The sequence below is a fragment of the Pinus tabuliformis genome, chromosome 7, assembly GCF_031772625.1.
Source record: "Pinus tabuliformis cultivar Carrire ecotype Pingquan chromosome 7, CPIR1, whole genome shotgun sequence".
NCBI classification, from domain to species: Eukaryota; Viridiplantae; Streptophyta; class Pinopsida; order Pinales; family Pinaceae; genus Pinus; species Pinus tabuliformis.
In genome coordinates this window covers 1651016455-1651029716 of record NC_142293.1, presented here as the reverse complement: position 1 = coordinate 1651029716, position 13262 = coordinate 1651016455, and the positions used below count along the sequence as shown (strand labels likewise).

Sequence of the window (13262 nt, the reverse complement as noted above, 5' to 3'; positions counted from 1 at the left end):
CCTGGTAACCTTCAATGTCCTTAGCTTTCCCATTCGCGAGGCGATTAACCCCAAACTTAATGTCTTCTAAAGAGAAGACTTCTTTCGTTGTGAGCAGGGTTTCCAAATTATCCGTGACATTAGGAGATTCATAAAGCTTTTTAAGATAAGAATTCCAATCGTGAAGAGCAATTTTATTATTATCCTTAGTCTTCCTAGTCAGAATCTGCCTCCAAAATTTTTTAGGAGCTACCTTAGAGAGGTGTAAGAGATTCTCCTGTCTTTGACGAATGTACTGTCTCTTTTTTCTTTTAATTAGGGCTTTGTATATTCTTATCTTGTCCATTTTAAGAGAATCATCAACAGATTCCTATAATATATTATATACACAAAGTGACATTATCCATTTTTATATACCTAAAGTGCTATTTAAGAATGTGTATAGTATTATTATAAACAAATTTGAGCTGACACGTAAATATTAATTATACTTAATGTGTATAATAGTATCATGAATTTTTTAAAAAATTATTATGCAATACACTATAAATACCATAAATATATAGTTATGTTTAAACATCTTGTAACAATTAAATAAAAATTTTATATTTCATGATGATGATTGTTAAGGTACAATAAGTCTTATATGGTTGACTCGAGCTTTAAAGAATTCTTTAACATTTTATTTTTATGCTCAAAGACAAGTGATAGAAGTGTTCCTAGATTAATATAGCTTTGTTGAAGTAAAAGGTCAAGAAGGTTGGTAATGTGACAAATATTTTGAAAATTAGATTGAATGTGAGTATAAGATGGACTATCTAAAAGAAAGATTTTTCATCCTCAACCTTCATAGGCTCGCATAGGTGACAAACTATTTCATCCCATGGCATTTTGGGAATCGACCATTGCGCAATTTCGTTATGAAGCTCATAGAAATTACTTCTAATCTTGTTAATGTTTATTTTCTTCTTAATACTAGTCAAGACAAACATATAATTTTGGTTTTCGAGATTGGGGTTGATCACCTCCTTATAATATCATAGTTTCCTATTTCCGTCTAGCTCTTTATTTCCCCATAGTTTCTCCTTAAATTTGGAAGTAATAATATTTTTAATATGATCAAGATTCTAGAAGATGATCTCCTCCTTTACTCCTCAGTGGTCCATCCAAGACTAGGCATCCTTATGTCACCCTTGCTTGAGCAGAAGGCCAGTAATTTTAGAGGTAATTTAGGAATCCTCTTGAAATACATGTTCCATAACTTGTTCTTATGCATAAAATTCCTAATCATAGTCATGATTTCAATGGGGAAAGAATTGCTTCAATCATGAGGATAACGTAGGGAGAATTTCCTTTAAACTTGAGGTAGTACGCACACTGCAACCCCAAACCTCACAATTTTACAAAGTAACAAGATTGATGAGAGTTTCAAAGAAGATATTTTTTTAATTAAAATTTAAATATTTTCCAACTTACAATTGTTTTCAACCCCATAGTTAGTTTTCCAACCTATATTTATTATTTTCTCAATGTTATAATTTTGATTGAGCTTATGATGGATGTCGATTCCTAGATATTTATATGAAGGAACTTCCTTCAAGGAGTTGTGATCATAGGTGGTCATTTTGGATTTAATTATCATGATTTTAGTTTCACTGGTATTTATAGTCATATCCATCTTGGAGCAACAATATTTGAGGATTTTGAGTTTCTTGCTAAGATCGTAAAGGCTTCTTTCCAAAAGAACAATATCGGTAGCATAAAGGAGAAGAGTTATGATGAGATGAGTGAGTGTGGGGCCAACACAACCTATATCTTCTGAACACTCCTTTAGTTTATCAATATATATACCAAAAAGGGTATGGGATGAGGAACATCCTTGCTTGAATCCAATATTGCATTTAATTTCTTCTGAGCAACCCTTACTGGTCCTAAGCTTGGAAATAACGTTCTTGTATAGCCTTGTCACAACAACCTTCAACTCGAGAGAAACCATTATCACTTCTAGCCTATTTTATACCTTTGTTCTAGGAATGTGTCAAAAGATTTTCTAAAACCAACAAAATAATAAAAGAAATTAGTTTTATTATTTTGAAATTCCTTGACAATTGTACTAAGTGTAACAAGATGGTCCATAGTTGAATAATATCTCCTAAACCTAGTCTGGTCTTTAGCTCTTTTACCATGGATTTCAAGCCAAAGCCTAATCTTCTTTTCTACAATAAGCATGTACAACTTGGCTAAAATGTGGCTAATCAAAATGGTCCTATAATTAGAGGGAATGCATTTATCCCCACTCTTAAAGATATCCACAATAAGGCTCTCTATCCAAAGCTTTGGGAATCCTTACTTCACTACTAAATTATAGATCTTGTGTATGTGCAGGATGAGGATAATTATCATATTTTAAAATTTTTAGTTTTGTATCCTTCAATATCCTTAGCTTTCCCATTAGTGGGGTATTTATCCCCAAACTCAATGTCTTCCAAGGAAGATAACATTCTTTAGAGGGGCATTCAAAATGGCATCCATTGTGTTAAGGAATTCGTAGAGGGTTTTAAGGTAAATATTCTAATTGTTTAATGGAATTAAATGATTTTCTTTAGTCTTATGAATAAAAAAATTATTCAAAATTTTGTAACATTAGACTTAGAAAGGTGCAACAACTACTCTTGCTTTCTACTTGTATAATATATTTTCTTTCTTTTAATAAGAGATTTGTATAATTGTATTTTATCAAGTTTTGAGGTTTAATTATAAGTATTTTTAATAGTTTTTCTAGTAATTTTACAGTTATTATCAGATCAAGGGTTGGTAGTTCTATTATTATTTTTATATAATACCTTGGTAGAGAACTTGTTAATGGTAGTAGAGAGAGTTGTAGTAAAATTATGATAAATGTTTTTAATGTTATCCTTATAAGTTAGGATTTCTAAATCCCTATTTAAATCTTTTAAGAAGATAGATATCCATTTTACTCTAGTAAAAAGAGTGTAGTTTTGACTTTCACATATCTTATGCATGTGCTTGTTTTGCATGAAAAAGTTTAGAGATAGGTTAAAGGTCTATGATGATAGTAAGGCTCATGGTCATTTAATAAGTCAAAGATTACAATTTAGTTTGAAACAAGGATATTATAGATCACCTAATCCATGACATTACTTCCAAGCCCAGGAATACAAGTCACTTAATTATGCCATTGCAAATTATAAGGTATTGAAAACTGCAAAACTTGACTAAGTTTGTACAAATAGTTATTCAAAGTTTTTTTTGAATCTACTAGGTAAATCAAGATCCTCATCTAACCAAAAAGGATTAAGGTTTGAAATATTACTTAGAAGAAAAGCTTGATTAATTATCTTCATAGCGTTAAAGTCTCCTAACAAGAGAATATTATTTGTATTCCTTGCACTATGGATATTCTACTCAAAGGTACTATAAAGATAACAAGTTGTCTTTAGTGAGACATTGTGGAAGCTTTTCCAGTCTAATTTCTCTTAAATCCGATAAGAATTTATTGAAATTACAAACTTTGGGTAACCCCTGCACAATTGAAGTGCCGTAGGGATTTTTCAGGGTGCTAAGTCCATATATACAGTCAAAAAACCAATCTAAAAAATAGCACTAAAAACAGCTCCCTAATTTTCAAGACTTCCAAAAATAATTTTCAAGACTTCCAAAAAAATTTCGGGAGCTACATATAAAAGCTTTAACACTCTGCTGATGCAAATATATCATTATCCCCCTCAGCCTTGAAGCCACTGACAGCCGGAAAATTAAGGCAAAGGCCATCCATGAGCTCGCCATTACTGAGACTGCGCTCTTCTGCGATTGGCCGCAGTGTTCTCTCCAAAGGCCGCCGTCTTCCCACACATACTCTCCGCCGAGGGGCGATTTCTAGCCACTTCCTATCGGTTGTTACCGCCGTCTTAGGAATCGCCATTACGAGAGTCAAATTGTCTGGACAATACAATCTTGAAACGAAAACCCTAACCTGCACCAAACCCTAAGGACAGCACCAGGGCAAACAGCAATCCGAGGCGAATTAGAGTGCTTTTGTAAAGTGAAAATCGCTTGCAAGCCAGAGGACACGAATTTTTGACCTATGATTCCCACTGCGCCTTAAGATGTGCGCGCAGTGTTGTGGATTTAAAGGGCGGATGGGTAGTTTCCATTTAACGCGTATCGAAAACTCCTTCCTACGCAGTGTCGCTGGATCTTGGATGCCGCGTGGGCACCTCTGGAAGCTTCTCAGGAATATTCCTAGCAACCTCAAAGATTAGGCACCAGGCCTGTTCCGAACGAGTGTGTTGTCCTTTTTAGTAGGATATATGTGATAAATTTGATGTGTTTGCTTCAATAGTTTGCGGTCATGTGGACCCAAAACGGATTTGGAACGTGAAAAACGATGCCCTTCTGTCGTTGTACAGATACACGTTGCTGCATTGTGATGCAAATGCCAATTGTGTGGTTGGTTAACAGTGCAGCGCCATGAATGGAATCCTAAAAGGTCAAAAGTGTGAACACCTCCATCAACAATCCTCTTATCTCCAAGTGTATTCTTCCGCACCCTTGCTTTATCACGCAACTTTATTTTTTCTCCGTATTAATGATTAGACCTTAATCTTTTCGGCGAATCCTATTTCCAACCCCATTGAAACATAAATGCAGTCTGACATGAAGGGAGTATAGCAGTTTCTTTGCATTTATATTTCCTTCAAAATTGACTTTGACGTTTTAGCAGCAAGAAAACTGTTATTTCCCTTGCATGTTAGAAGCATTTATGTTTCAATGGGGTTGGAACAATCTTTTCTCCACTCGTCTTTATGTGGAATGTCCTCACAACATTAATGTTGTCATCTTACATCCTCTCTATGGAGGGTCTGGTGAAGATGTTAACCAGATGTGGTGGAGAAATCGCTCTCCCCCTTGTGTAGGAAAATTTTATTATTTTCTTACGACTAAAGAGAAAATGAAAGGTTATTTATTAACGTGTCCAAGTTAAAGGTGGATGATGTTTGGATTCCCACCTATTAGCAAACTATTTTTAGGCAAAATTGTATTAGCAATAATGTTGTTGAGGTGAAATTGTATTTTCAATTTATGGATAGTTTTGGTACTGTGGTTAAGGCTTTAAAGAGATTTCTTCAAGCTTCTACTCATTTCTAGATGTAATTTAGAGATGCTTTTTAGAAATTTTATAGGAATTTTGAAAAATAAATTTAGAAAAAAGTCATATATTTAAGGGTAAATATTGATTTGAAAAGAAAATGTTCATTTTAGTTTTTTGGAAATTTCTTATGGTCTCATTATAAGTGATGCAATTAGTACAAATTCTAACACATTACTACAACATGTGGGAAGACGCATGCTAACCATTCAATATAATGATAATGAGATTGGGAGGATGCATGCTAACCATTCAATATAATGATAATGAGATTGTTTTTCGGATTAATAACATTATTAAGATTTGGTTTTTCAGATTAACCAAATCTTAATAATGCGACTAATCTGAAAGACAATCTCATTATCATTATGGATAACAAAAGTCTACGATCTAGCATTTAATATAGTTTTTAGCAATGCTAGCAAGAAACCTTTTAATTGTTCTTCAGTCTTTCAAAAAAAAGTAGTCCAAAATAACTCATTGTCTCCTTTGGATTCTCACACTCCTTAATCAGAAGTTTACTCTAGATATTACATGGAATATATTAGAGTTTAAATTGGAGTAATCAATAATTAATAGTGCATTAAGTCGTGATGCATGTGAGCTTTGTGCTAGATATTTGGATGTTTATGGTAGCAAATGTTATTATTATATATGGATGATTAACTCTTCACTAATCATTGATAGTCAATGCTTACAAGTATCATCCTCCATGGATGATGATTGAGGTTTCCCTAGGTGACTAATGGTTGATAAATTGCATCTTAGTATGCGTTGTACTCTTTTTTTTTTAGCAATTATTAAACTTCACATTGCATACTAACTACCCTCTTGCTAGAATTAGGTATTTTATATGGTTGGGTGGAGTCTTTTTGGAATAGCCACTCATTAGATATTTACTCGCTAATTTAAGACCCACTTTAACACTAAATTATTTAGTTAGTTAGTGTTAACGTGAATGTAAGGTTGACCTTTTAGGACCCACTTTAACACTAACTAAAGTTGAGTTTTCAAACTAATCATTTGAGTTTCAAATTGAAATCTCATTAATTTCATTCATAACTCGATTAAAGATTCAAGGATGATTCCTTGACATTTTGGACCTGGATTGTTAATCCAAAAGCCAACTTTTTGGGGTCGCGGTGCACTTAACTTTTTAAGTGAAAGTTTATAATTTAAATTAATTGATAAATAAGTTATTTTTATTAATTTTTATTTTTATTTAAATAAAAATAAATTTTAAAAATTAATATTACTATGTTAATTTAGGTTTAAAACTTTCTTAAAATTTAAATAGATATACAAATTATTAACTAATAAAAGAACACTAGTGCTCTAATATATTAAATTGAAAAGGGAAAAAAAGTCCTATAATACATTATATACACAGTGGTATTAATATATATCGTATTCTTATATATCTAAAGTGATATTTATGTAAATTGAATACAATGTGTATAGTATGCAATACATCATAAAAATATAATTATATTTAAATATTTTTTAACAATTAAATAATTTTTTTACATTTTATGATGATGATTGTTAATGTACATTAAGTTTTATATGGTTTACTAGACTTTCGAAAGGCAAGAGATCAATAAGAATTCTTTAAATTGTATTTCTGTGATCAAAGAGAAGTGAGAGAAGTGTTCATAAGTAACTATAGTTTTGTTCAAGTAAAAGGTCAAGAAGATTGGTAATGTGACAAATATTTTGAAAATTAGATTGAATGTGAGTATAAGATGGACAATCTAATAGAAAATGTTTTTCATCTTCAACCTTCTTAGGCTCGCATAGGTGAAAAACTATTTCATCTGATGGCATTTTGGGAACAGACCATTGCATATTTTCATTATGAAGCTAATGGAAATTACTTCTAATCTTGACAATGTTCATTTTCTTCTTAATACTAGTCAAGACAGACATCTAATTTTGGTTTTTGAGATTGGGGTTGATCACCTCCTTATAATATCATAGTTTCCTATTCCCCTCTAGCTCTTTATTTCCCCACTATTTCTCCTTTAATTTGGAAGTAATAATATTTTTAATATGATCCCGATTCTACAAGATCATCTCCTTCTTTACTCCTCAATGGTCCATCAAAGACTGGGCATCCTTATGTCACCCATGCTTGAGTAGAAGGTCAGTAATTTTAGAGGTAATTGTAGGAAGCTTATGATGGATGTCGATTACCAGTTTTTTGTATGAAGGAACTTCCTTCAAGGATTTGTTATTATAAATAAAAGTATCATAGGTGGTCTTCTTGGATTTAAGTATCGTGTTTTTAGTTTCATCGTTATTTACAATCATATCCATCTTGGAGGATTTTGAGTTTCTTGCTAAGATTGTAGTGGCCCCTTGCCAAATGAACAATATCGGTAGCATAAAGGAGAAGATTTATGACCAAACCAGTGAGTGTGGGGCCAACACAACCTATATCTTTCAAACACTCTTTGAGCTTATCAATATATATATATATATATATATATATATATGGGTATGGTATATGGAACATCCTTGCTTGAATCCAATATTGCATTTAATTTCTTCCGACCAACCCTTACGCCTAATCTTGGAAACAACATTCTCTTATAGCCTTGTCTTAACAACCTTCAACTCGAGAGAAAACATTATCTCGTCTAGCCTATTTCACAGCTTTGTTCCAGGAATGTGTCAAAAAAAATTCTAAAACCAACAAAACAATTAAAGTGATTAGTTTTATTATTATGACATTCCTTTACAATTGTCCTAAGAGTAACAAGATGGTCCATAGTTGAATAATAACTCCTAAACCTAACTTGGTCTTTAGCTCTTTTACCATGGCTTTCAAGCCAAAGGCTAATATTCTTTTCTAAAATAAGCCTGTACAACTTGGCTAAAATATAGCTAATCATAATGGTCCTGTATTTAGAGGGATGCTTTTATCCCCACTCTTAAATATATCCACAATAAAGCTCTTCGTCCAAGACTTAGGGAAGCCTTGCTTCACTGCTAAATTAAAGATCTTGTGTATGTGCAGAATGATGATAGTTATCCTATTTTAAAAAATATAGCTTTCTATCCTTCAATGTCCTTAGATTTCCCATTAGTGGATTGTTTATCCCCAAACTTAATGTCTTCCAAGGAAGATAACATCCTCTATAGGGGAATTCAAAATGGCATCCATGGTGTTAGGGAATTCGTAGAGGGTTTTAAGGTAAATATTCTAATTCTTTAATAGAATCAAATGATTTTCTTTAGTTTTATGAATCGTAATTTTCCTTCAATTTTTTCTAATATTAGATTTAGAGAGGTGCAACAGTTGCTCTTTATTTCTACTTATATAATATATTTTCCTTCTTTTAATAAGATATTTGTATAATTGTCTTTGATCAAGTTCTAAGGTTTCATTAAGAGTATTTCTAGTCACTTTTTTAGTAATTTTACAATCATTATCATACCAAGGGTTGGTAGTTCTATTATTCTTTTTATATGACACCTTGGTAGAGAACTTGCTAATGGTAGTAGAGAGAGTTGTAGTAAAATTATGATAAAAGTTTTTAATGTTATCCTTATAAGTTAAGAGTTCTAATCCCTATTTAAATCCTTTAAGAAGATATATATTTTACTCTAGTGAAAAAGAATGTGGTTTTGACTTTCACAAATCTTATGTATGTGGTTGTTTTGGGTGGAAAAGTTTAGAGATAGTTTAAAGGTCTATGATCATAGTAGGGCTCATGGTCATTTAATAAGTCAAAGTTTACTATTTGGTTTGAAACAAAGATATTATATATCACATAATCTAGGACACTACTTTCAAGCCCAGGTGTAAAAGTCACTTGATTATGCCATTGCAAATTATAGGGCCTTGAGAACCGTAAAACTTGACTAACTTGGTATCAAATAAATAATACTCCGTTAGTTCTTCAAATTTTCTTTTGAATCTACTGGCTAAATCAGGGTCCTCATCCAGTAAAAAATGATTAAAATTTGAAACATTACTTAGAAAAAAAGCTTGATTAGTTGCATACCTAGTGTTGAAGTCTCCCAACAAAAAGTTATTACCTTTATACCTTACACTATAAATATCTTACTCAAAGGAACTATAAAGATAATTTGTATCTAATTCTTTTTTCTTATAAAAGGTAAGTTAACAAGTGTAAAATAACAAATTACAATATTAGTCTATAATACTTCTAAATCATATAGATATTATGTGTACCATACATTGTACACCACACTGTGAATTAAATTCATCTTTCATGAAATTAGTTCATGGGTGCAAAGTAAATTACAATGTAAATTACAATATTAGTCTATGATGCCTCTAAATCATATAGATATTATATGTGTGCCATACATTGTGCACCACACTGTGAATTAAATTCATATTTCATGAAATTAGTTCATGGTTGCAAAGTAAATTGTTTATCAATTGTTGTGGATATAAAATTTGTTGTGGATATAAAATTAGTTAGATAAATTAGTAAAAAATATTCTATAATATATTTATTTCAGTTTTTTAAAGATAAATTCATATATATTTATTTCAGTTTTTTTAAAGATAAATTCATATTTCAGTTTTTTAAAGATAAATTCATAATTAATTCAAATAATTTTTATATGTTATACATCATGATAGCCTCAAGGATTAGTTAGTGGTTTACAAGAAGACATAGAGTTATTTGATATGGTTGCTCGTCACTAGTTCAACTTTCTTGAATTTCTAATTCAAGTTCCTTCGATTTTCTGGACAGGGCACTGTGTGAGTGATCACAGTGGAAAGTTTATTAAATTTCCTAACCACAAAATGTGGAAAGGTACTCCAAAGTTTTCATGGCTTTCCTTCCAAATTTATATATGTATATAAACATATATAAACAAATTAAAATAGATAAATAAATATGTCATAGATCCCAGGCAAAGTGGCTTCAAACATTGTTGAGATGCGTGTGAAAGAGAAGATAGTGTTGCCATGTCTCATTTAGATATCATGCTCCACACACAACGAATTTTATATTCTAATATTTGTTACACATATCATAAGACAACCGATAGACAATAAGAGAGATTATCGTAAAGTTAGCCTCTAATTTGTGTTTTATAACACATATTGAAGCCAGAGATGCACTGAGGAAGTACCACGGTGCTCAAAAATACCATACAGAAACGATATCAAAGGATGCTATGGGCGTTTAGTTGGATTACATTGACATCCCAACTTTGATTTCGTATATATTTTTCCCGGGAAACAAAAGAGAGTGTAAATTGGCATCAAAATTGAAAAATACAGGGGTTGATTTCCCAAAAGTGCATTGCAGTTACAGACATTTAAAGCCTAAATCCTCCGGTGCGCCTGAAACACAGCCAGCGATGGGTTGAAATTTCCACCATGGATGTTGCACAAAATTGTTGATCCGGAAGATATTAATAATTTAATGGCTTGATTATTAAACCCCAATTTGCTCTCCAAATAATGCCAATCATATAGATATCAGCGGAAATGAGCCTAACCCATTCAGAACACAATTCCACGTATTTCTGAACATATTTTCGTAATTTCGTAAGAGTAAAAAATATGTTACAACTTTGGGTAATTACAGCAGAATAAGATCATTACAAGCAGATTATCCAGATCACGCATCGATTCCCACAAACAGCTCCTTGATTTCGAAGACTTCCAAAAGGATTTCGGGACCTGTAGAAGAAAAACTTTTAACAATCTTCTGACGGAAATCTCTCATTATCGCCCTCCGCCTTGAAGCCACTGACCGCAGGAAAAGTAGGGCGAAGGCCATCCATCAGCTCGCCATTACTGAGACTGCACTCCTCTGCGATTGGCCGCAGTGTTTTCTCCAAAGGCCGCCGTCTTCCCAGACATACTCTCCGCGGAGGGGCGATTTCTAGCCACTTCTTATCGGTTGTTACCGTGGTCTTCGGAATCGCCATTAGCAGACTCACTTTGTAGGGAGAATACAATCTTGAAACGAAAACCTAACGACCACCAAACCCCAAGGACAGCAGCTGGGCAAACTGCAATCCGAGACGAATTATAGTGCTTTAGTACAGTGAAAATCGGTTGCAAGCCAGAGGAGCTAAATCAGATAGGGATTCTTGAGCTGTGATTCCTGATGATGAGTGTGTTATGGTGTGGATTTAAAGGGCGGATGGGTTGCTTCCGTTTAACGCGCATCCAAAACTCCTTCCTCCACAGTTTCGCTGGATCTTGGATGCCGCGTGGGCACCTCTAGAAGCTTCTCAGGAATATTCCTACCAACCGCAAAGATTAGGCACTACGCGTGTTTCGAACGTCAAGTGTGTTGTCCTTTTCAGTAGGATATTTTTGATAAATTTGATTTGGAACGTGAAAAACGATGCGCATCTGTCGCTCTACATATACACGTTGGTGCATTGTGATGCAAATGCCAATTGTGTGGTACGTTTTGTTCAACCGTGCAGATCTATGATTGGACCCCTAAAAGGTCAAAAGTGTAAACACCTGCATCAAGTATCCTCTATCTCCAAGTGTATTCTTCCACACCCTTGCTTTATCACACAACTTTATCTTTTGCTTATATTAATCTTTCGTCCATTTCTCTTTTATATTGGGTGAAGATGCTAACAACGAGAGATGTTAACATTACGGACATGGATATTTAATCCAAAAGCTAACTTTTTGGGATGGAGGTGCAGTTAACTTTTTCAGCAAAAGTTTTTAATTTAAATTAAGGGATAAATAAGTTAATTTTATTATTTTAAATTTTTAATAAAATAAAATAAATTTTAAAAAATAAAATTTTAATTAATTTTAATGTTTAAAATTTTATTAAAATTTAAATATAATAAAAAAAATATCAACCATCTATCTTAAATGTACAAGTTAATATGGTTGACAGATTATTAAGTTTATATATGTAAATACATTAAATATAATTTTTATTTATTTTTTAATTCAATTTAATAAAATATGTTTTTGAAGATGAAAAAAATATCATTTAATATAAGTTAAACATATAAATTATTAGTAAATAAAAAAGTTAATGCTCTCGTATATTAACTTAAATTTTAAAAAAATAAAAATAAAAATTTATAATACATTATATACTCAAAGTGACACTCATGCCTAGTGTATTTTTATATACATAAAGTGATATTTATGCATGTTGAATACAATGTGTATGGTATTAGTATAAACAAATTTGAGCTCCCACTCTCAGGGGTAAATATTAATTATAATTAATGCAATATGAATTTTTACAAAAATATTATGAAATACACTATACAATATATAGTCATGTTTAAATATTTTTTAACAATTAAATAAATTTTTTACATTTTATGATGATGATTATTAATCTACACTAAGTCCTGTATGGTAGGCAAGAAATCAATGTGAATTTTTTAACATTTTATTTTTATGCTCAAAGAGAAGTGAAAGAAGTATTTTCATATTACTATAGTTTTGTTGAAGTAAGAAGGTTGGTAATGTGACAAATATTTTGAAAATTAGATTAAATGTAAGTATAAGATGGACAATCTAAAAGAAAGTGTTTTTCATCTTCAACCTTTTCAGGCTCACATAGGTAACAAACTATTTCATCCCATGGCATTTTGGGAATTGACCATTGCCCACTTACATTATGAAGCTCATGGAAATTACTTTTAATCTTGGCAATGCTCATTTTCTTCTTAACACTAGTCAATACATACAAATATTTTTAGTTTTCATAATTGGGATTAATCACCTCCTCCTAGTATCATAGTTACCTATTTCTCTCTAGCTCATTATTTCCCCACAAAATCTCCTTAAATTTCGAAGTAATAATATTTTTAATATGATCCAGATTCTACAAGATGTGTTAAAAAAATGTAGCAAGAAAGTCTCAATTTGACTTTAGCCTTAGTCAAATTGAGTAAATTGAATTTCCACATCAACAGGACAACCTAGAGGCAGTTAACTAGTGTGACATGGATCTTGTCACTTAGTTAGCTCAATAAATTTGATTTAGAGGGCTTGGAGTTCAATTATGCATGTGTGATTGCTAAATTTTAGTAATCTAGTTTAATTATTTTCAGTTGTATTCAGTTAACTGAGCTCTAACTATTGATAGATTCAATTGAAGGTCAGTGA

At 31.9% G+C, this 13262-nt stretch overlaps 1 protein-coding gene across 1 annotated transcript; it reads right to left on the bottom strand.

The window, feature by feature from the left end:
• Positions 1-10255: 10255 nt before the first annotated feature.
• LOC149254751 (uncharacterized) lies at positions 10256-11257 on the bottom strand. The gene has a single exon (XM_089457082.1). It carries the CDS (start codon positions 11078-11080, stop codon positions 10847-10849), a length of 234 nt encoding a protein of 77 aa, XP_089313208.1. The 5' UTR covers positions 11081-11257; the 3' UTR covers positions 10256-10846.
• Positions 11258-13262: the final 2005 nt, after the last annotated feature.